The 19,871-nt window shown below is 40.4% G+C and overlaps 3 protein-coding genes across 5 annotated transcripts; 2 read left to right on the top strand and 1 right to left on the bottom strand.

Annotated features, from left to right (window-relative positions):
- Window positions 1–26: 26 nt before the first annotated feature.
- LOC103458358 (pancreatic secretory granule membrane major glycoprotein GP2) lies at window positions 27–8,769 on the top strand. Its single transcript, XM_008399077.2, has 9 exons — window positions 27–873; window positions 1,879–1,967; window positions 2,046–2,150; window positions 3,922–4,082; window positions 4,169–4,304; window positions 5,533–5,627; window positions 6,805–6,973; window positions 7,379–7,493; window positions 7,572–8,769. The coding sequence occupies exons 1-9, from the start codon at window positions 786–788 to the stop codon at window positions 7,757–7,759; spliced, it is 1,146 nt and encodes a 381-aa protein (XP_008397299.1). The 5' UTR covers window positions 27–785; the 3' UTR covers window positions 7,760–8,769.
- A 152-nt stretch (window positions 8,770–8,921) lies between these two features.
- fbxo30a (F-box protein 30a) lies at window positions 8,922–15,915 on the top strand. Of its 3 annotated transcripts, none has more exons than XM_008399079.2 (3): window positions 8,922–9,014; window positions 11,546–13,524; window positions 13,648–13,851. In XM_008399079.2, exons 2-3 carry the CDS (start codon window positions 11,596–11,598, stop codon window positions 13,849–13,851), a joined length of 2,133 nt encoding a protein of 710 aa, XP_008397301.1. In that variant the 5' UTR covers window positions 8,922–9,014; window positions 11,546–11,595. The 3 variants fall into 3 exon arrangements, with proteins under 3 accessions (XP_008397301.1, XP_008397300.1, XP_017157922.1); XM_008399078.2 differs by having other exon boundaries at window positions 8,922–9,132; XM_017302433.1 differs by lacking the exon at window positions 8,922–9,014 and having other exon boundaries at window positions 11,596–13,524; window positions 13,648–15,915.
- Window positions 15,916–17,714: 1,799 nt separating this feature from the next.
- stx11a (syntaxin 11a) lies at window positions 17,715–19,230 on the bottom strand. Its single transcript, XM_008399081.2, has 2 exons — window positions 19,219–19,230; window positions 17,715–19,138 (listed from the first exon to the last, which is right to left on the bottom strand). The coding sequence occupies exon 2, from the start codon at window positions 19,131–19,133 to the stop codon at window positions 18,267–18,269; it is 867 nt and encodes a 288-aa protein (XP_008397303.1). The 5' UTR covers window positions 19,134–19,138; window positions 19,219–19,230; the 3' UTR covers window positions 17,715–18,266.
- Between the last annotated feature and the right edge of the window lie 641 nt (window positions 19,231–19,871).

The following is a 19,871-nucleotide window of genomic DNA, read 5'->3' as shown; positions in this document are numbered from 1 at the left end:
AATGTATGCTAAAACAATGACGGAGACGAGCCAAATTGTAAAACATGTCTCCTTTACAAAAAAAAAGATCTTTTATTTTGTTGTGTTTGAAATAAAAGAACTTATAAAATCTAACAAAGGTGAAGAGGATTTCTGCCTCACTTCATCTTTTTTTCCCCCTTCATTTCCACTTGCAAATTGCCTGAACAGGTTTAATGTTCAAAATGATTTAATACATGTTGGTGTGAAGGTTTTTTTGGGGGTTTTTTAAATGAGGATGTATTTCTTGAATTTGCATGCAGTAGCGGGATTTTACGGCGTGTCTAACCACACAGATGCAAACTGGTCAGTGAATTGCCCTTGATCTATAATGAGTCTCTTTTGTCCTTACAAAGTGGGATTCCCGCACCAGTAAAATGTTTTAAAGTGTCCAAACAAAAGACAGAGAGAACAAAGAGTAACCCTTTCGATTTTTTCCCACATGTATAGGAACATTTGTAAGGTCTTTACTAAGACGACATGGTTGTAGTAGGCGGTGTCATCCGTGTTACCTTGGACTCGCCTCGGTCAACCCTATTCATGTGTGGAATCTCATTGTTGTCTGAAGCATAATTCAAACTGGTGTTTTAAAGCCAGAGAAGGGGATGGTGGGACGGGGGGCTGGTCCCAGTTCATTTAGAGCTGGGTTTCATGGGTTGGAGAAGGAGAGAGGCGCCACATCTTCTGGTGACAGTGAGATTTAGGGAAAGATTCAAACTCAGCGGAGTGGCAGAGCAGAGAGAAACTAGAGGGAGAGGATTTGGAAGATGGTGTCCAGTGGTGTGGTTTTCACCTGGTTGCTCTTCTCTCTGACAACGGCGGTCTCAGCAGTTCACCTGGAGCCCATGGTGGAGGGTCAGTGCACACTTTACAAACCGCATACATGATTCAGTATCAAAAATCAGGCAGAATGCTCTTTTACTACTTGTTTTCTTCACTTCTACGTTGTAGTTATTTGTATAATTTAAATATGAGTAATGTATTATGTGTTGAAGGGAAATCTGACTCAATTCGAAGAGTAGTTGTCCTACAATCAGAAAATTGTGGGTTTGATTCCACTTTTTTCCTGTTACCTATTGTTGACTTAACCCCAAGTTGCCATTATGAAGCTTTTCATTATGTTGACAATTTTTAAAGAGAAATTCAGTTCTGTAAAATAAAAGTTGTTTTTATTTGCAACACTTAAATGTTCCTAGTCATCTAAAACAAACAAACAAAAAAAAAAAGCTTGATCTCACTAAATATAAAATCTATTGAAACCAACATTCCCTTATGCCACATTTTTGGACAGCTTAATTTCACTTCTTGCACCTAGTCAAGAACTTAAGTACCTGTCTGACAGTATGAAGTAGGTGTGATCTAAATTCAACAGAAGGGAAACAAAGTCGCTGACATTTATTGATCTGAAAAGGCTAACGAAATCATTCCTATGGGTTGGCTTTCACTGGACTGACGAGACAAAGTGCAACCTTTTGAAAGGTGTACATGTGCTGAAGTGTATCAGACGAACATCACACTAATGAGACATTGTGGTGGCAATGTCATAATCTGGGCCTGTTTTGCTGATTGAAGCATTTATTCTGCTCTCTTAGAGAGAGAATCCCAAATGAGAAGGTCTGGTCCTCAATTTGTGACCTTAAAGTCAAACAAATTTCTGCTATGTAGTAGAATAAAGATTCAACGCACAGCATCAAGTCCACTTCTGACTGAATGGCTCAAATTGAACTTAAAGGACTTCTCAGGGTCAGGACTTCAATCTTGTTGAAATACCGTGGTGTGACCTTGCTTTCTCTAAAGGGACTTTTTTGCTGTCCTCTTGTTTGAAAACCTTTTTTTTTCACCCCATTTTTTAAACACCAGAGCTCAATGAAACGGTGATTTGTACCAATGACCAAATGGACGTCATTATTCCAAGTGCGTTTTTCCTCAACAAAGTTCCTCCGGTTGATGTGAGCAAAACCGTCCCAACATTTTCTCGTCAAGTGCGACCACAGCAAAACGTGAACCTGTGTGACTTTGTCTTTCAGGTCGATGATTTGCATCTAAATGATCCAGAATGCAGAGGAGAGGAAATCGGGGACAACTTCGTTTTTAGCATAAGGACGAATCTCTCAGACTGCGGGACCATAATGGTAGGACACCAAACCTAAATGATAGAAAAGTTTTTTTGTTTTTAAGTGTCTTGAGTGTTTTGCAGCGCTCATCTAATTAATCAAACATTGCACGTGAGCTCAGACATTTAGAACAGCTCCTTACAAATGAGAGAGGCTTTAACTTTAACTGCTATGGAGACAAACAGCACTTGGTATCAGCATAATGGGCGACATAAAACTGCCACTGTAATAAATTTTCTATTTTACGATGGCTACCTTTGTTCTGGGGCTAGTTCCCAGCCAATTAGTGTTGCTTTTGGCACCAACTTTTGCTATTAACATCTTCTATTTTTTTTAAACAAAGGCTTTTGAGTTGCATAAAAATGAGTCAAGGAAATGTAAAAAAATAAAAGAAATAATAATAAAAGAAAAAAACAGAGAGAGGAACAAACTGAAGTCCAGCCAGAAAAAAGTGAGGTGAAAAGAAATAGGGAGTGGCTCTTTTTTCATCAGGAATTATGGGTAGTGTTGTTTCTTTCAATCTCATTCAAACCAGCAAGGGAACCCTGTAGATTTTTATTGGGAAAGCTAATTATTTATTGAAAGTTCTCTGAATAAGAAGGTGGTGAATCACTGGCCATTTCACCTCCTGATCATTTTAATCCGATCACTTTTACGAGTTTTGGGGAGGTTTAAATGCCGGCTGCACCACACAAGTTTTCTCAAATTGCTGGCTTGGAATGTTTGAAGGTTTGTCGTATAAAGTGAGCCAAAGGTTAAACCAGGGAGACAAACCCTGCCAGCTCTCCACCTCAGTGTTTTATAAGGTTTCTGGCAAGGCAGCTGGTGAAAGTAACCCTCCACACAGGATTAGGCTGTGGGTTGCTAAACAAGACTGGCTGCCTCAGCTGCCAGCCCCGCTTTCACCCAAGACTGTAGATCTTTAGAAACTTTTAGAAACGTCATATGATAGACAAATTCGCAGTTGTGTAGTAAAAGGTCAATTAAATGTGTTTTTTATTATTTTGATGGAGATTGTCAGGTGGATTTGGTGACATCTACCTTCCACTGATAGCCCTAATCCTTTGATCCCGTTTCACCAGAGCAACGTTTTCTAATTAATAAATACATTTGTTTAGCATAAATGTGGCTTCATACCTTCTGTTTCTAGTTGACCTTGAGTTCGTAGGGGGTTTTTTTGCAGCAGTGTCCTCCACAACAGGTTGCTGGACGGATCCTTTTGTGTTTTTCTTGACAAAAACGTTCCCATTTCGTGCTTGCTATGCTAGCTTGTCGAGCAAAGCAACTGGCAGCCAATCAGAGAGATGAGCGTGGCAAATAACATTTGAATAAGTTATTCTAACCTATGTTTTGCATTAATGGCTAAAAAGCAGACTGAATATTATGATTTTAAAAGCTCCAATTGAAAACTTCTGATTAAAAAATTATAAAATTCAGTTTTTTATTTTTGCATTTTTCTCATCTTTCGTCAACTTATCTGAGTCACCTCTAGCGACCCCTGGTGGCCTCCACTTTGAAAAACACTGCTCTTTACCACTTGTAGCTACTGATGGCTTACTTTTGATGATGGTTTTGTTTTTGCCTCTTTATGTTGGTCTTAAACAAATATAAAACACTGAACTTAATGACTGCAATGTGACAACATGTGAAAAGGTTCAAAGAGTATGAATAATCTTGCAAGTCGCTGTGTGTAATATTATGGGATACCTGTTGTCCTCAGCATGCCTTACACGAGGAAAACGTCTCAACTAATTACTCGTTGACTTTCTGCTCCTTGATCTCTTTATAGGTCTCTGATGATACACACATCATGTTCATCAACACCATACACAATAACTATTCAGATATCATCACAAGAAACTATATAAACATCACGTTCGTGTGCCGCTACCCCATAAACTACATGGTCCAACAACCCAACAGCGAAAACATGATCCGAGTGGATGTCCGGTAGGTGATTTGTGTGTTGCTTCTTTTTATTTTTACCCCTGACATCTGATTTAACAATAAAACTTGTGTTTGCTTGACCTCTTCAGAAGCATCACCCTGAACACTGAGGATGGGAATTTCTCAGTGTCAATGCTGCTGTACAAAGACAAAGCCTTTGAGGACGTGTGGACAACTGTGCCGTCCCTGACCCTGGATGAAAACATCTTTGTCAAAGTTTTTATGGTATCGCTGCAGATGAAAATTGTAGAAAACCCTACAATAACAGTGTTTTTTATGCACCCTATAAGCACATTTATTTAGTGGGGAACGGGGTACGAGGCTGAATGAGGACCCATATTTATTTCCATAACTTACCATTAGAGAATTACAGCCAGGAGTGACATTTTGGGGACATCAAATCTGTGTAAAAACCATTAGAGGCTATCTCCATGCCAACTGGTTGTTCCTGTCCTTCTGTCAGAAATAAAAATGGACTTTGTTTACGTTGATTTCAGTTGAAATTCAACTGAAACCCTGTGCTTCAAATCAGACTAAGATTAAGCATTCTGGCAACAAACACTCCTCCGTTTTCCTTTAAACAAAGGGTAATTATGTGTAAATGTGCTGCTGTACAACATCTGTGGTGCTGTGGGCCCATCTCTCCTCCAAAGACCCTTAGAACACACGAAAGGAACTCTGAACTCTGAACGATATAAAAAAGTGAACAAAGATGGCAAATATTCCCTCTTTATTTGCTCTAAACTTGTGAAATGTAATACAAAAACAGTATGGGCTGCTCTGTTGGGGTTTTATTTCTTAACACGGGACATTTCCCATGTTAAGAAATACTCCATTTAATTTATTTACATTGAGTAAATGTATATAAATCAAATATTACATTTATTTTAAGAATTTTTACACATCCTAACCAAGTGTGATAATGAATATGACCGGCAATGTCTGAATTGTACTTTTACTCAATGGTATTAAGTTTTATAACCCAACGACACCAGAACTACTTCTACTAAAAGCAGTTCTTTAGAAGTCAAAAAAGCAATTTGAGAGATGGCAACGATTACATCTGTTAATGGTTTGCTTAACAGATTGGGAAGGGATGTCCTGGACCATTTTAGAAAACTGAGACGAAAGTATTTCAAATATTCTTAGTGTTAACAGCTATTTTTGGATTAGTTGTACGCTGCCTTAGTTGCCCAATGTTAAGAAATACTGTCTTGTGGATTGATGTCCCAAATTATCCCGGAAATCTAACACTTCAGCCGTGACTAGACGGTCATGTGAGAGCTTCTGCACATCTTCTCCAGGCTGTCACAACCCCTCGGATCAGCTGTTGTTTACACACTGTGAATCAGCAATTCGCAGCACATCGTGAAACAGGTTTTGGCTTGCATTCAGAATGACTTGACTGCTGCTTGACATTTTGATTTTTTTCTTTTGTTTTTTTCTTTTAAAGATACCGGCTCACTTGATGCTCCGTTTGGAGAGATGCTGGGCCACACCCACCAGGGATCCATACGGCAACATTCAGTACACCTTCATCAGAGACAGGTGTGTCACTGTGATAACGCTCAACAAGTTCATTTTGGCTGCCTGCCTTCCTATTTACAAGAGAAGCTTGTTTGTGGTGCGCTCTATTTCAGTGTTATTGCTCCACGTTTGCAACGAGCTCTAAGTCCTCTTACCGGAGCGCTGTTGAAATCTGAAATAAGAGAATTTGTTGCCTAGAGAGCGGGTCAGACAACAAATCTCAGAGCCAGGTCATGTGACTCCGGTCTGAGAGGCCACATGCAGTTCAGTTCAACAACTGTGCATGCCCTTGACAACCGGGGCAGTGTTTGGTACTGTTAGCGGCAGCAGGACTGTGAAATGCACAATGATTTCACAAGGCCAAGAAAAGGAGGAAAACACTGCTATCTTAGATGAGCTTAAAGGAGTAGTTCAGAATTTTTAGGGTGAGTTTCTGTGAAATGGTTATAGCAGCTAATAACTTAACTCTCTTGGCATCTTCACTTACTCTAAATTCAGATTTAGAGCTCTGGACCTGGAAGCTGAAGCTAACAGCTAGCCCGAGAGACACAAGGCTAAAGCAAAGATTTTTGTGTTTTAAAACAACTTTAAGTTTTAAAATGTCATAGTCGTTGATGTGAATGCAAGCTTCTGAGTCTTTAATCTGCTGTCATATTTAGAAGCTGATAATTATTTGTGTGTGAAATGTAAATAACATTGGTAGAGGCAGGCCTTCACCAAACCCCATCCTGAGTTAACATGTTCTGAAAAAAGAACATTAAAAGTGTTTAAGATAGAAAAAGAAAGATGTGTAAATGAACACATTCAAAAAATAATTCACATAAACCACTATATTTTCCCTCACTGATTAACTTTTATTATTTCAGTACTTGTTTCACATAGGAAGATCATTGGTGATGCACTGCCTCCTACTCCTATTTCCCTTCTAAATTCATAAACGTTTGTATGAATAATCTCCCAAATATCCCAATAATCTCATAAAACAGGAACGCTTTTACGAATGGACCACCCATTAGCTTCACCCTTAGCGATAAACTAATCTGAATTCATGCAGAATGAAGACACCAAGAGAGTCAGGAAAGACATCAAACATGCTTTAAAAGAGCTGCACTCATACATTCTGAACCATCAAGTTTAGGTTCAAAAATGTTTCTAAACGGACAGCTCACTCCTAGCTGGTTTTTTTCCACCTTCCTAGTTGTTCAGTGTTGGCCGACAAACAGACTCTCAGCGTCCTGAAGAACAGCGAAGGTCCAGAGGCCATGTTCAGGATACAGATGTTTAAGTTTGTTGGCAGCTCTTACGCTTTCGTCTTCCTGCACTGCAACGTCCAGATCTGCCACAGCAGCCTGAGTGTGTGTAAGCCTGTGAGTGAGACCTCCTTACACGCACACGCACACACAGCTCAAAGTGATAGCCAGACGCCAGCTCAGAAAAGCAGTCGGCAAGCCTTGACTTGTTTTTACTGGTATGAACTGGGACTTACACGGCCCTTATTTCAACTGAATTACGAGTCTACATCGTTACAACCACACATTTACTTATTTTTTCCAGCTCAATTTTTGAGATTAAATCTAAACTTTTCCATTTTCCTGCAACCTGTAAAATATATTTTTATGCAATTTTTCAAGTAAATGACATCTTCCTCTCTGAGTTGCGTTTTAGTTCACATTAGTACAGGACTCGTTTCCCTTTGATAGGGTTGATGTGCACATTCTAAATGCATTCTCTGGTTTCAACTGGGATTGTTTGTCTCTGCATTTGCTACGCAGAACTGTACCACCGAAGACGGACAGATGAGGACACGGAGAGACGCCCCACTGTCCCACACCGTGTCCTACGGCCCAATCAGACGACTGCTCACCGCCAGTGAAAAACCCAACCTAAGTGCGTCACTTTACAATCCCTGCAACTTGCACAAGTTAAAACAGTTCATTTAAGGGACAATTCAACCTTTCTCTGTAGAGCCCAGCGGTTTCCCTCCGGTGGAGACTCTCGTCCTGGGAGGCCTGCTGGTTGTCTTGCTGCTCATCTTGCTGCTCGTCACTGGGGTGTTTGGGAGGCTGTGGCTTCGCTCCAGGCGTTTCTACCCACCACAGGAGGCACAGCTCACCCTATCTAACATTCACCACATCTCAGAGGTGGCTTCATGAAGTGAAGCTTTTATAGAACTGACAAATGGACATAAACCTCACATTGTGATTGTAACAGCGAATGTTTGGAGTGTTTCCTGTTCATATTTTATTATTATTATTATTATTATTTTAAAGAAATGACTATAGTCATCAATCATTGTTTAACTTCTCTTTCAGAGTGCGATATTCCAGATTTAATAATAAAACAGCTAAATAAGGTGTGCTTTATTTCGAAAATTTCAGTAATAACCATATCATTGCTTTCTTTGTCCTAAAATTGTCTAAAGTCACATCACAGTTATTTCAGATATATGTTGTAAAATTGCACTGAGGGTATTTCCCTACACTATTTCAGTACCTTAGCCATAGTGCTGTGTCCATTGTATGGCAAGCCATTTATTATATTGAAGTACAAATCAATTTTTTGTTCTTTTTTCATGACATAAATCTGAACATTTTAGCTTTCTATAGTTCAGTTTGTCTGGTGCACAATCTTAAATTCTGATATCTCAGTTGACATTCTTTATAGTGATTACTAGGGGTAAAATGTGATTTTTGCCTATATTTTTGGCCACATATCAAAAAGGAGTCAATATTATCTGTCAGCAAATGATTTCATCCGGTGTGTATGTTTTGGCTATAATAATGGTATTTGGGACTTAAAGGTTAGCTAAGCTTTGACAGTCTAGAGCAGGGGTTTTCAAATCCAGACCTTGAGGACCAGTGTCCTGCAACTTTTAGATGTTTTTTTTGCTTAAACACACAATTTTTCGCTCTATAAACACCCCAACCAGCACCAGTGGTGGTACCAGTTTGAGAACCATAAAGCAAAGCCATATTTTTTAACCTTGGAAATGTTAAGGTTGCAAAGGAGTGGGAAATTTTTCAGAAACCTTTCATTAGAAGTTAGGCAGAGAAATGTTGAACCGTTGTGAAGAGACAGTCGACAAATAAAGATTTCTTATTAGGCTTTATAAAGCTCTTGACGTTGAAATCTAATGATTAGCAGATAATGTACATTTTTTGTAACTTTATTTTCAGCTTGGACAAGTAAGAATGTTAATTTGACTCAGACTGTTTCATTCAGCTATAAAGAAAATAAAAGATTGTATATGACAACGACCTGCCATACATCGCCCATAAACCTAAATGTGACAGGTCACTTTACGTGATGAGGTAGTGCTGCGACGTCCCAAACCAGGATCAACACTCGTAGACAACCAAAAGATCCGCACCAACTAAACCAGCTGCGGCCAATTCACAAGATTTGAAGTTAAGTCCTTTAAGTTGTTTGTATGTAGGTATAGTTTCCGGCTCTTTGAAATTAACGAACCAAATTTAAAGAGAACAATATTAGCATAAATAAGACTTCAGGGACTTCAGTAACTCAGGTAGGTTGTTTCCAGAAGCTACCGGCGAGCTAACTGAGAGTAGAGTTGTACACGCTAATGCTAACAGGCTATTTGTGTTGTTCTTTTGTTAGCTTGAAAAGTTTTTTTTTTTCTTCTGTCTGTTCGCCGCTGTTCGGCTGTTACTTGTTTAGTAATAAAACAAGTTTATGTAAATCTTGTTATTTTTAGTGAAGTCATAGGAGGAAGGGATAAAAGTGGGTAGAAGGAATTACACCGGCTGATGTGTTGTTTACGTTTAGCTGAATGCTAACCTGCCAGCTGTACTTGCGCAACTCCGCTGTCAGCTGCAGCAAAGATTTCAACAATAATTATTATGTTTTAAACTTTTCATTTTAGACTAGCAGCGTTGTTGCGAGTGTTTAAATTGTTATTTGGAGACACGACGCCGTTCACATCCGTAACCCGTCCTGATGAACAGTAAATTCATAAGCCATCAACTGGTTGTGTTTATTTGGGAAAAGTCTTGACAAGTTTTCTGAATACCAGAGATTTTGAACAAAAGCTTAGTTTCAGCTCTGAAAGTAACATTTCAGATTTTCACCAAACCTGAAAACCCCTGTTGTGAAATGTTCCTCACCAGACAAAAGTATTTAGTTATTTATTGTAGTTGTTGGTAGGAATATTTTGTTGGTCTTGTGTGTGTGTGTGTGTGTGTGTGTGTGTGTGTGTGTGTGTGTGTGTGTGTGTGTGTGTGAGACAAACTAACACAAATTATTGTGTGAAGTGGAAGTGAAATGTTTTCATAATTCTTCTTGAATAATTTATATTTGAAATGTGCTTGTATCCAGTGGTGAAATGTGAACCAAATTATAACCCAAAATATGCAATCAGAGCTACAATACACTGGTTTAGATCACGAAATTTGAGTTTTAGAGTGGTTCAGTTAAAATCCGATATTTTAAATTCCTTTAAAAATAGCTGGGCTTGTTTAGAATAAAGAGGATTAGACACAATTTTTAATTGCTAGATATGTGAAAGGCCTTTCTTAGAGGTTAATTGGTATTGCATGTTTTTTGTGTATGTGGGTAATGGCTGAAGTTATAAAGTAACCCTTTTCACAGTGATTGATTACACTTTTTGCATTTGTTGTTGAATTTCTCTTTTTCAGGGTACAATGTGTTCCTTTTAGAGATTTTCTAGCCCACAACATGGCAGGTTCTGTTTAAGTGATTAAAACTAATAATTATAAGAAGATTACAGGTCTAGTAGTAATCAGGTATGGGTGTGGCCAGTAAGCGGTAAATCTGCTGAATCACAGCTGCTATGATTTAACATGGGGGGAATTGCTTTTTTTTGTATTCACTCTGCTTTTCTTCATCTAATTTGTATGCATATTTTTTATAATCTAAAACATTTAAGTGGGACAAAAAGGAACAAACAGAATTAATCTGTAATGGCACAAACGCTGTTTCACATCACTGTATGTACACCAGACTTTTCAGGTTTCCATTTGAAAAAAAATAAAAATACAGTCATACTCGCTAAACTAGCATATGCATTCCATTGAACCTCGTTTGTCAACTTAAAAATACATTAAAGCAGGTATCAAACTTTTAATTAGGCCCACATTTCTATGTTAAGTTTTTTTTATTAGTCTGATGTGATGTTCTAATTTTAAGTCATGTTTTCATCAATTTTGTGCTGAAAATCATTAAAGGATCAAAAAAACATCAGTCTGTCTGTAATTAATCTTCACTCAGTGAATTGAGTTACTAAAGTAAATAGTTTTCAGTAATATTCTAATTGAATAAATCTGTACGGCAATGTATAATTTTTAGGACTTCAACTAACGATTATTTTAGCAATCAATTAATCTCTGTTGTTCTGGCGATTATTCAGATAAAATAAATGGCACGTTCTGCAGATTTTTATTAAACTACTTTATTAAACGGCGTTTCTATGAAATACTAGAAATTCATTTAAAAGGTGGAATAAATGTAATTTTTAAAAATAAAACATTTTATTTCCTAAATGCAGTAGTTTACTGAATTGTGTGAATATATAAAAAAATCCACTTAAGGATTTCTAGGTAAAACATTTACAGACAAAGGTGTTTTTTTATTTTAGAACAAAACATATACATATAATGTCCAGTTTTGGCTTAATTACAGCTTTGAATTATTTTTATCAGCAAATGGCCTTTTCTTGAATCTGTATTCTCCAGATAATGATTAATCAATTACTAAATTAGCTGTATTAAAGAAATTGATTAATCCAATTAATCGTTTCAGCCCTAATAGTTTTTCCTCCACTTACCCAATAGGTGTATAAATCCTAGTACGTTTGAGTTTGTTGTGTTGTGACACAATGTGAAAAAGTTTTAAGAATAAACATTAAAGGTGAGAGTTTCACGAAAAGTCTTTTTTTTTTAATCCTTTGTCTTTGTTTACAGGTTCAGCTTTTGACCACGCTCCCCCCGCTGCAGGCAGGAACTACTTTAAAATGGAGAACCTGCATCCGCACTGCCTTAAATGCATCAACAGAAGGTGCATGGCCAAACCAGAGCCGGGTGTCTCCTGCGATCTGGTTGGCTGCCCTCTCGTCTGCGGGGCCGTTTTTCACTCCTGCAAGCTGGACGAACATCGTCTCCTGTGCCCCTACGAAAGACTGCCTTGCCTAAACAGCGGCTTCGGCTGCCCCTTCACCGTCAAGAGAATCAAAATGGCGCAGCATCTGGAGACGTGCCCTGCAAGCATAGTTTGTTGCACAATGGAGTGGAACCGGTGGCCTGTGAGCTACGCTGATCACAAGTCCTACGAAAACCTGAGCAAAGACTTTGACAAGGTGGAGCAGCTGGACATGGCTCTAGCTCTTCAGGATCAGAGGATGCTATTGGAGTCGCTGAAAGTTACAACCAACGTGTCGAAGAACGGAGAAAAGGGTGCAGGCTATGGGGATGAAATGGCGTCTGTGTTGGGCAGTGAAACGGCAGAAATGGAGGAAGAACCTTATAACAACTTGTACAGAGCTTCAGGGGAGGCGACCAGGAGCTTAGCTGCTGCGCTGGACATCCTCACCAATTCCAACAACATTGGGAAAATCATCGAAAATATAAATGGAGATAAGAATGGAGTGATCAATAATGGAGAAAATGGGGAAAGCAGGCATGTTGTTGAAGGCGGGAGGAACGTAGAAATGCTTGAGAGTGACAGTGATTCAGAGTGTGAGCTGGGGGCTGTGGGTGGAGTCGATTGCGCTGTGGAAACAGACGGAGATGACGATGCTGCTAACTGGTCTGGAGAAAGGAACTTTGTGGAATTGCATTTTGAGGAAAAAGATGTCGTTATCAACGAACCAATTCAAAATGGTGACCTCGTCTGGCCTCTCATCCCTCAGGACTACATACCCGTCGTAGCACCGGAGCCACCCGCGCCCCAGCTGGTCCCGCTCACACCGCCATTCCTGGTGTCGGATCAAGTGAGAAGGAGCTTCTGCAGGTATCGGTGTTGGAAGCAGAACTTAGAAGTGCTCAGCATGTTTACATATAATGTCCCCCAGGCCCTGATCAACCCTTACTTGTTTCGAGTAAAAATGGAGGACAAAGCGGTGGACACATCTGACCTGGAGGTAGAGGAAGACCCGATGGGGCTCCATGGCATTGACCTCATCACTGCAGCGTTGCTGTTTTGCCTCGGGGATTCCCCGGGAGGACGGGGGATCTCCGACAGCAGGTTCGTCGACGGCTACCACATTGACTTTGGCACTCAGACATTCTCCTTCCCTTCCGCCATCCTCGCCACGAACACCATGGTGGGCGACATCGCCTCGGCCTCGGCCTGCGACCATGCCAGTCCGCAGCTTTCCAACCCCAGCCCCTTCCACACGCTGCGGCTGGAACTGGTGCTCGAATGTGTCGCGCGGTACCAAACCAAACAGCGCTCCATGTTCACGTTCGTGTGCGGGCAGCTCTTCCGACGCGACGAGTTTTCGTCTCACTTCAAGAACGTCCACGGGGACATCCACGCCGGACTCAACGGCTGGATGGAGCAGCGTTGCCCCTTGGCGTACTACGGTTGCACTTACTCCCAGAGGCGCTTCTGTCCGTCCGTGCAGGGCTTTCGGATCATCCATGACAGACACTTGGGTTCCTTTGGGGTGCAGCCCGGATTGCCTTTGAAAACTGGAGACGGCCACTCAAGAAAGCCCCACCACATCGACGCTCAGTACGATCAGTTTAGCAGTCTTCCTTTTGAGGTACTGCAGCACATGGCGAGCTTTCTCGACAGTTTCAGTCTGTGCCAGCTGTCCAGAGTGTCTCGCACCATGAGGAACGTGTGTGCCAGTCTGCTTCAGATGCGTGGCATGGTCGTCCTGCTGTGGGAGAAGAAGCGGCGTGACGACGGGTCTCCTTCATGGCAAATAACGCACAAGGTTAGAACATTCAGGTGTTATGTTGTATGGTCATTCATTTGTCAAAATCCTTGTCATAATTGGAGCAAACGTGAGTTTTTCTCACCACAGCTGAAGTCACATGCTGTTCTCGTGTTCTACCAGGTGTGGCGCTTCAGCACGGCCTTCGGCACGGTGAACGAGTGGAAGTTCGCCGACATCGCCAGCATGGCCGACCACCTGAAAAAGTGCAAGTTCAACACGATCGCCCGCCGGGAGGAAGCCATCCCTCTGCCGTGCATGTGCTTCACCAGGGAGCTCACGAAAGAGGGGAGATGTTTGCGATCGGTTCTGAAACCAGTAGCATGAACACTGATGGCATTTTTTGACACCTTTTTCTTTTTTGACTGACCAAGAGAACTTTGATCTACTTGTATTTTCTTCAGCGTTTACAGATGTTTACTCTCCACGCTTCAAAACTGCAACTCCAGTTGAAACGGTGTCAATTTCAGGTGGTTATTTGTTTCACTTTAATTTACAGGAGACGATGTCAGCAAGGTGTTATGGTTCAGCTGAGGTCACGCTGAAATTCAAACGTTGTTCTCCACAGCAACTCAAATGGTTCCACTAAAACGTACATCATCTCCGTTTTAAACAGAGATTAGGTTTTTACTGAAATATAGCGTTGTGATATTCAATATCTATTATGATTTACCTAAATTTTCCCCCACTATTTTCTTTCTATTTCATCATCAGAAGGATCTTGATCAGGGAAAGGCGAATAGTGAAAGTTCACCTTATTGGCAAAATATACAAGATCATTCCTATTTCTTGGCCCAAAACAAATGCCTACAACCTATATATATGTTTTGCTAAACCCTACTTTTCTATATAATGAATGATTTTTTTAATATATATGTATGTTTTTTTTAAAGACTTAAAATCGAATACTACTTAACGTCTGACAGATTTATTCTTAGTGAGACGTCATCACTGCTGTTAAAACTCTTTTTCACAGCTTTATTAGAACATATTGATGCAGACCAAACACCTGAGCAGAAGTTGGATGTTTCCCAGGATCCTTCTGCTTTCAGCTCACCAGCGTTGGCATGTCGACATCGGCGTCTCTGCGAGGCACGTCTTGTGGTTGTGGAGTGTTTTGTCTTCATTTCTACTTTTCATTTCTGAGTAATTATCTGGCTTATTCAGGGTGAAACACTATTATTCAGTCTGTTTGGCCAAACTTTACCAGCAGATTTTTTTTTTTTTTTTTTTTTTGGGGGGTTTTTTGCTCCAAAAATCTAAATGGAGCAACGAGATGAATATGAATGTACTTGGTGAAAACATAAGTGACATAAAACCCTGCTGGCCAGGTTTTAGGAAGCTTAACCAACGATTTTGAACATCACTACTTTTGTCATCTTTTATTTTGATGTGTTGAATGTTTGTGCCATTATCTGCCAGGTGGGTAAAAATGGATGGCGCCTCAGGGTTTTAGGATGTTTTTGTTGTGATGTTGGTTGTGAGACGACGATCGCAGTGCGCAGTCTCCAAACTGAGACAGTATGATGAGCACAGGTTGTAGTGCAGCAATGGAGAAATCTAAGATTTTATGGGTGTTTTTTTTTTTCTGATTGCTGAGATAATAAAACAGGTTGTTTTTCAGATACTGAGGTTCATTTCATTAGCATAAAAACACGTTTTGAAACGCAGTGTTTTGTTTTTGTTTGAAAGAAAATGCTTGAATTGGGTTTTTTTTACCAAAGGTAGCAGAAAATGTCAGCTACTTTAGGTTTTAGCTGCCAGTTTTCATCTTTGTTTTTCCCCTCATCTTTATGTATATATTTTTTAGAGGTTGCTGTAAACTCAAAGCTTTATTTTTTTATCCACTTGTGCTATTACACTTTTGTTTTGGTACTTTAATCTTTTTTTTTTTTTTTTTAGGAAACCTGCCTCAGTTAGGTGTAGATGTGAATTATTGATTTGCACATGAATGCATGTACTGTAAACTACCGGTTTGTTTTTGCTTGACATTTTACTGTCACTCTGCATGTTAGTTTGAAACATGTATTGATCAGTTCATCTGCGGATTGATTTTTTTTTTTTTCTACAAATATTTTTAGGCATCTGGATTACTTTTTTCACTTTTCTTTTGACTTGAACCACCAGGTACTTAAGCTATACTTCATCACATGTGCCCAGTGTTCAAATTTAAACATATGTATGTATAGTAAGGGAACTGTTCATTCATGATCCCAGGAAGAAGGCAAGAGAAAAAAATTAATCTGATCATTTTCTAAATGTAGCCATTTTTTGTCTGCAGTGTGTTGACAGTATTTTAACTTTTATGTTCACTCCTGTGTTTTGTTTTTCTTGCACCAAAGTGTGTCAGTTTGTTTGTAGGTAATAAAGAGATCTGCCAGTTTTTATGCATTTATTTGTATTTATTTATGTGCATGCAGGTTTAACACAATTTTTAACTGAAAACTGCCATGTTTACACAGAAAAATGTTTATTTAAAATTTCCTAGACTAAAGTAAGATAGCTCAATCAGTTTTAACCAAATAAGCACTCAAAATGTTTGTTCACACTAAAAATGTTTTCTAGAAATTTCTAGTAATAGTTTAAAATGTGATGCATTTCCTTTCTTGTCCTGTTTTGGTAGAAAAAAAAAGTGGACCATTTTATGTTTTTGTTAAGAGGTTAATTTCTCTGAAACGTATTCATAATCCTTGTAAAAGAACCACTAAATTCTGTTATTTTATTTGACTGACCAACCTATTGGAGCACATTTCAAGGACTATTTCATCTCGTATATTTTATGTAGTTTATTTTTACCGTGGGACTTTGTCAGGCAAACGTTTGCGTCGCATACGGGCATTTTCATGACGTTCTGTGACTTGAGACCACTGCTAACTAGCTGTTAGCATACCCCTGCTGGCTAGCTAGCGTTGTACGTCTAGATAAAAGCGTTATTTTATTGCCAGTTGCTGGACGACAGTCTTTGCCACTGATTTGCTTCTGTTGTCAACCCATACGATGCTGTGCATTCTGTGCAAGAAAGCTTGGGACTACAGCTATATAAAATATAGAGTGTTATTTTGTACAAAAATGTCCATTAAATTTCGTTCATAATCGTCTTAACATGTATTTGAGTTGGTGAAACCTGCAGAAACCCTGCTTACAGCTAGATGGCACCAAATTCACACAATGTATTTCTAACTGAAGATGTTTGATGAGTACTTGTCTTGAAGTTTCGATACCGTTTTGTCTGCGTGTTAAGACCGGACAGAATTATAAAAATATTTAAATAAGGTTAAAATTCACAAGTGACTTAATGATGTTCCAAGATTGCTATTATAAATGTTGTCCTTAACTTTAAAGCCTGTATGAAAAGCCCTTATTCATCATATGTAAATATTTTAAAGGAATTTCTTCATGAGTTTCCCACCCTCCTACATGTACAGGCAATAAGCCCACCCATAAATCTCAAACAGCCACACTTACCATCAAACCTGGGGGTTGCAAACCCACAAGGATTTAGCCCATCGAATCTAATCTCCTACACCTAAACCTTCTCTGCCAGGCTGCAGTCAACCACAACAAAACAAACACGAGCAGTCATGTGAGGACGACGGGCAACTTTGTAAAGTCTTGGTGCAAACGCCTCTAACAGAGCTGGTCACGCTGCCTGTCAGCCCCCCCCTACCTCACCCATGTAAACCACAGCGATGCTGCTGATGGAGGAAGTGCAATCATTGCAGACTCATTTCAACATTGAGCGGCGACGTTGCAGTTTGAAAACGCCCACGACAACCACGGCCATCTGACTCACCTTCACGTTACCAGCTGACAACTGGCACCTCCTGTGGGAGATGGCGTGTCGCACATTTTCACCTTGCACGGCCAGAAGGCCCACTGCACGAACCGAGAGCCTTCTGATCCACTCTCCATTCTATTGTTGTTCCTCAGCCTTGGCAAACACATGCATCGATTCAGGTCACGAGAAAAGCTGACGTATTACGTGACTGGCTTCTGTTGTGTACTGTTGACTTAAGATAATACCGTTTCATCTGAAACTGCAGAGCTCTCAGTCGAGAAAGACAACAAAAGGCCTGTAGGTGAATTAGGTTGGCCAGGCTATAGTTTCGTAAAGTATGTAAACATATCTTCCCTTAATTAGAGGTCTTAATGTATTTCTAAAGACCTGCTGAACAACAACAGCAGCTGCAGCAGGAACCAGAACCGCTTTTATTTCCAGTTTCATGCTTGCGCCGTCAAAACCACTCGAAGGCATTTAATGTCACTTAAAAAAAAAAAAAATCACATTTAAATATTTTACACTGCAAAAATGACAAAGATGAGAGTCTAAACACAAAGTTAAAAGATATTGTACCTTAGATTTATGTCTTTACAGCAGGTCAGAGGGAGCTGCTTAAAATATAATCAAAGTAACAATCAGGAAATGTAACATCCAAATTACACTGTCTAAGTTTTGCATGAGTGTGTGGTTTGAAGTGACTCTTCCTTCTTCTTAACACTGTAAAAAAAACAAAAAGAACTGTGATGTCAAAGTACTGATGTTGGACACCGCGGCTGCAGTGCAACACTTTAAATTAAATAGACATAGACACATGACCGGGCCAAGATTCTTCAGGATCCTGGGGCAGCAGCTGATTTAGGGCCCCGTAATCTTAAAACTCACTTAAAACTAGACACAAATTTGAAGATTTTGCTGATTTTGCTTATGCCTGGGGCCAGCTCTGTAGATACGGAAACAAGTCTCATTTACAGCAAGGGAAGCAGCAGCAGAAAAGCTTCTTGCACGGATTGTTTTTCTTGTACTTCACAGCCTTCTTGATCTGAACCGTAGCCTTGGCGACGTAGTCCTGAGTCGCGCCAACATTGGCCTCTATGTTGTCCAGCATGGAACCCTGCTCCCCCACCAGCACCGCCAGCTGAAAGAAGAGTTCGTGAATGTCCTTGATGCGGCTCTCCAGCTCCAGCAGCTCCTTGTGCCTGTTCTCTATCTCGTTCAGAGCCGACCTAGTAGTCCTGCCCTCCTGGAGGAGATTATCCACGAAGATGTTGCACTTCCCCGTCTCGATCATCTCGTCTATCTGCTCCCTGCTCACCTCCTTGCCCATGATCTCCGCTTGCCTCTGGATGCGGTTTTTGCAGTTCTCCCTCTGGATCATTTCGGCCTCGTTGAACTCGGATATGGCTTCATGGAAGGCGCTGGTCAGGGACACGTACTGCGAGCGCACCATGCGAGCCACGGCCGACGTGGGGCCATGCTCGTCCTCCAGCTCCTTGCTCAGCTTCCCCATCTTCTCCAGCCGGGCGTAGATGGCCTCCCCCCGTGCCTTGATGTCCCTACCGAGTGCATTGGCGTCCCGCTTGATGCTGCTAAACCTCCTCACTGACGTGAGGAAGCGAGTGTTCTGCTTCCCCATGCGCTTCACGTCCAACTTGAGGAGCAGCATCTCCTTCCTCATCATCTGGGCGTCTTTGTAGATGCTGTCCATCACGTCCTCGCCTTGGAAGATGACGGCGTGCTGCTCCAGCAGCTCCTCATCCTCATTGGGGCCACTCTCCTCCTCTGCGGGGGCGGAGGGGAAGGTCTGCAGCTCGCACAGTCGGTCTTTCATTTTGCCTGCAGGAGGGAGCAAGAAGCTTAGTCAACCTCTTTAGGGAAATAACATTTTACATTGTAAACCGAAGCTACTGTAATACCAGAGATCTGTTGATTGAATGTCTACCAGAAAAGGGACAACAGAAGCAGTTGTTATGTTTTTTCTTCTTCTCTTGTGAATTATCTGATCTGCATCAAAGCCTTCCTAAACACAAACTGGGCCACAATTGTTAAAAATAGGTCAGTAAAGTGGCATGCAGTCACCATTTCAACAGCTGGAGGCGGCAGAGTTTCACTCTCAAAACGGTAGAAAGGTCTGGCTTTCATTTTTGGGCAGATAGAGTAAATAGGTATAAGGTACCGATAGCCTTAGCAACAGTTTCAGCCATCTGCACTTTTGTTTCATAACATAATTATGAAATAGCTGAAAACAGGAAGGAAAAGTGAAGATAAATTTGTGTTTAAGAGCAACGAGAAAAGAGAACTTGTTGTGAGGTAGTCGGGAAGATTACTTGAAAACCTCAAGAAGATTCTGGTAAATTAAATAGAATCGTTTGACTTGAGAAAGAAATTCACTTCTGGTGAGACTAAGTTGCAGTCAACCAAAAGTGTATTGGAAATGCAGGAAAACCAGCTGAAGATAAAAATAGACCAACTCAATCGATCAATCAATCAATCAATCAATCAATCAATCAATCAATCAATCAATCAATCAATCAATCAATCAATCAATCAATCAATCAATCAATCAATC

The sequence above is a fragment of the Poecilia reticulata genome, linkage group LG22 (assembly GCF_000633615.1).
Source record: "Poecilia reticulata strain Guanapo linkage group LG22, Guppy_female_1.0+MT, whole genome shotgun sequence".
Taxonomy (NCBI): domain Eukaryota; kingdom Metazoa; phylum Chordata; class Actinopteri; order Cyprinodontiformes; family Poeciliidae; genus Poecilia; species Poecilia reticulata.
This window is presented reverse-complemented; position numbering and strand designations above follow the sequence as displayed.

What these genes read in the sequence shown, in the direction of transcription:
- LOC103458358 (XM_008399077.2), top strand. Translation starts at nt 786, where the DNA reads ATGGTGTCCAGTGGTGTGGTTTTCACCTGGTTGCTCTTCTCTCTGACA. An exon ending in TCTTTGTCAAAGTTTTTATG is followed by an intron (nt 4,305 to 5,532) that starts GTATCGCTGCAG and finishes TTTCTTTTAAAG; the next exon opens with ATACCGGCTCACTTGATGCT. An exon ending in TACACCTTCATCAGAGACAG is followed by an intron (nt 5,628 to 6,804) that starts GTGTGTCACTGT and finishes CCACCTTCCTAG; the next exon opens with TTGTTCAGTGTTGGCCGACA.
- fbxo30a (XM_017302433.1), top strand. Translation starts at nt 11,596, where the DNA reads ATGGAGAACCTGCATCCGCACTGCCTTAAATGCATCAACAGAAGGTGC. An exon ending in CATGGCAAATAACGCACAAG is followed by an intron (nt 13,525 to 13,647) that starts GTTAGAACATTC and finishes GTGTTCTACCAG; the next exon opens with GTGTGGCGCTTCAGCACGGC.
- stx11a (XM_008399081.2), bottom strand. Translation starts at nt 19,133, where the DNA reads ATGAAAGACCGACTGTGCGAGCTGCAGACCTTCCCCTCCGCCCCCGCA.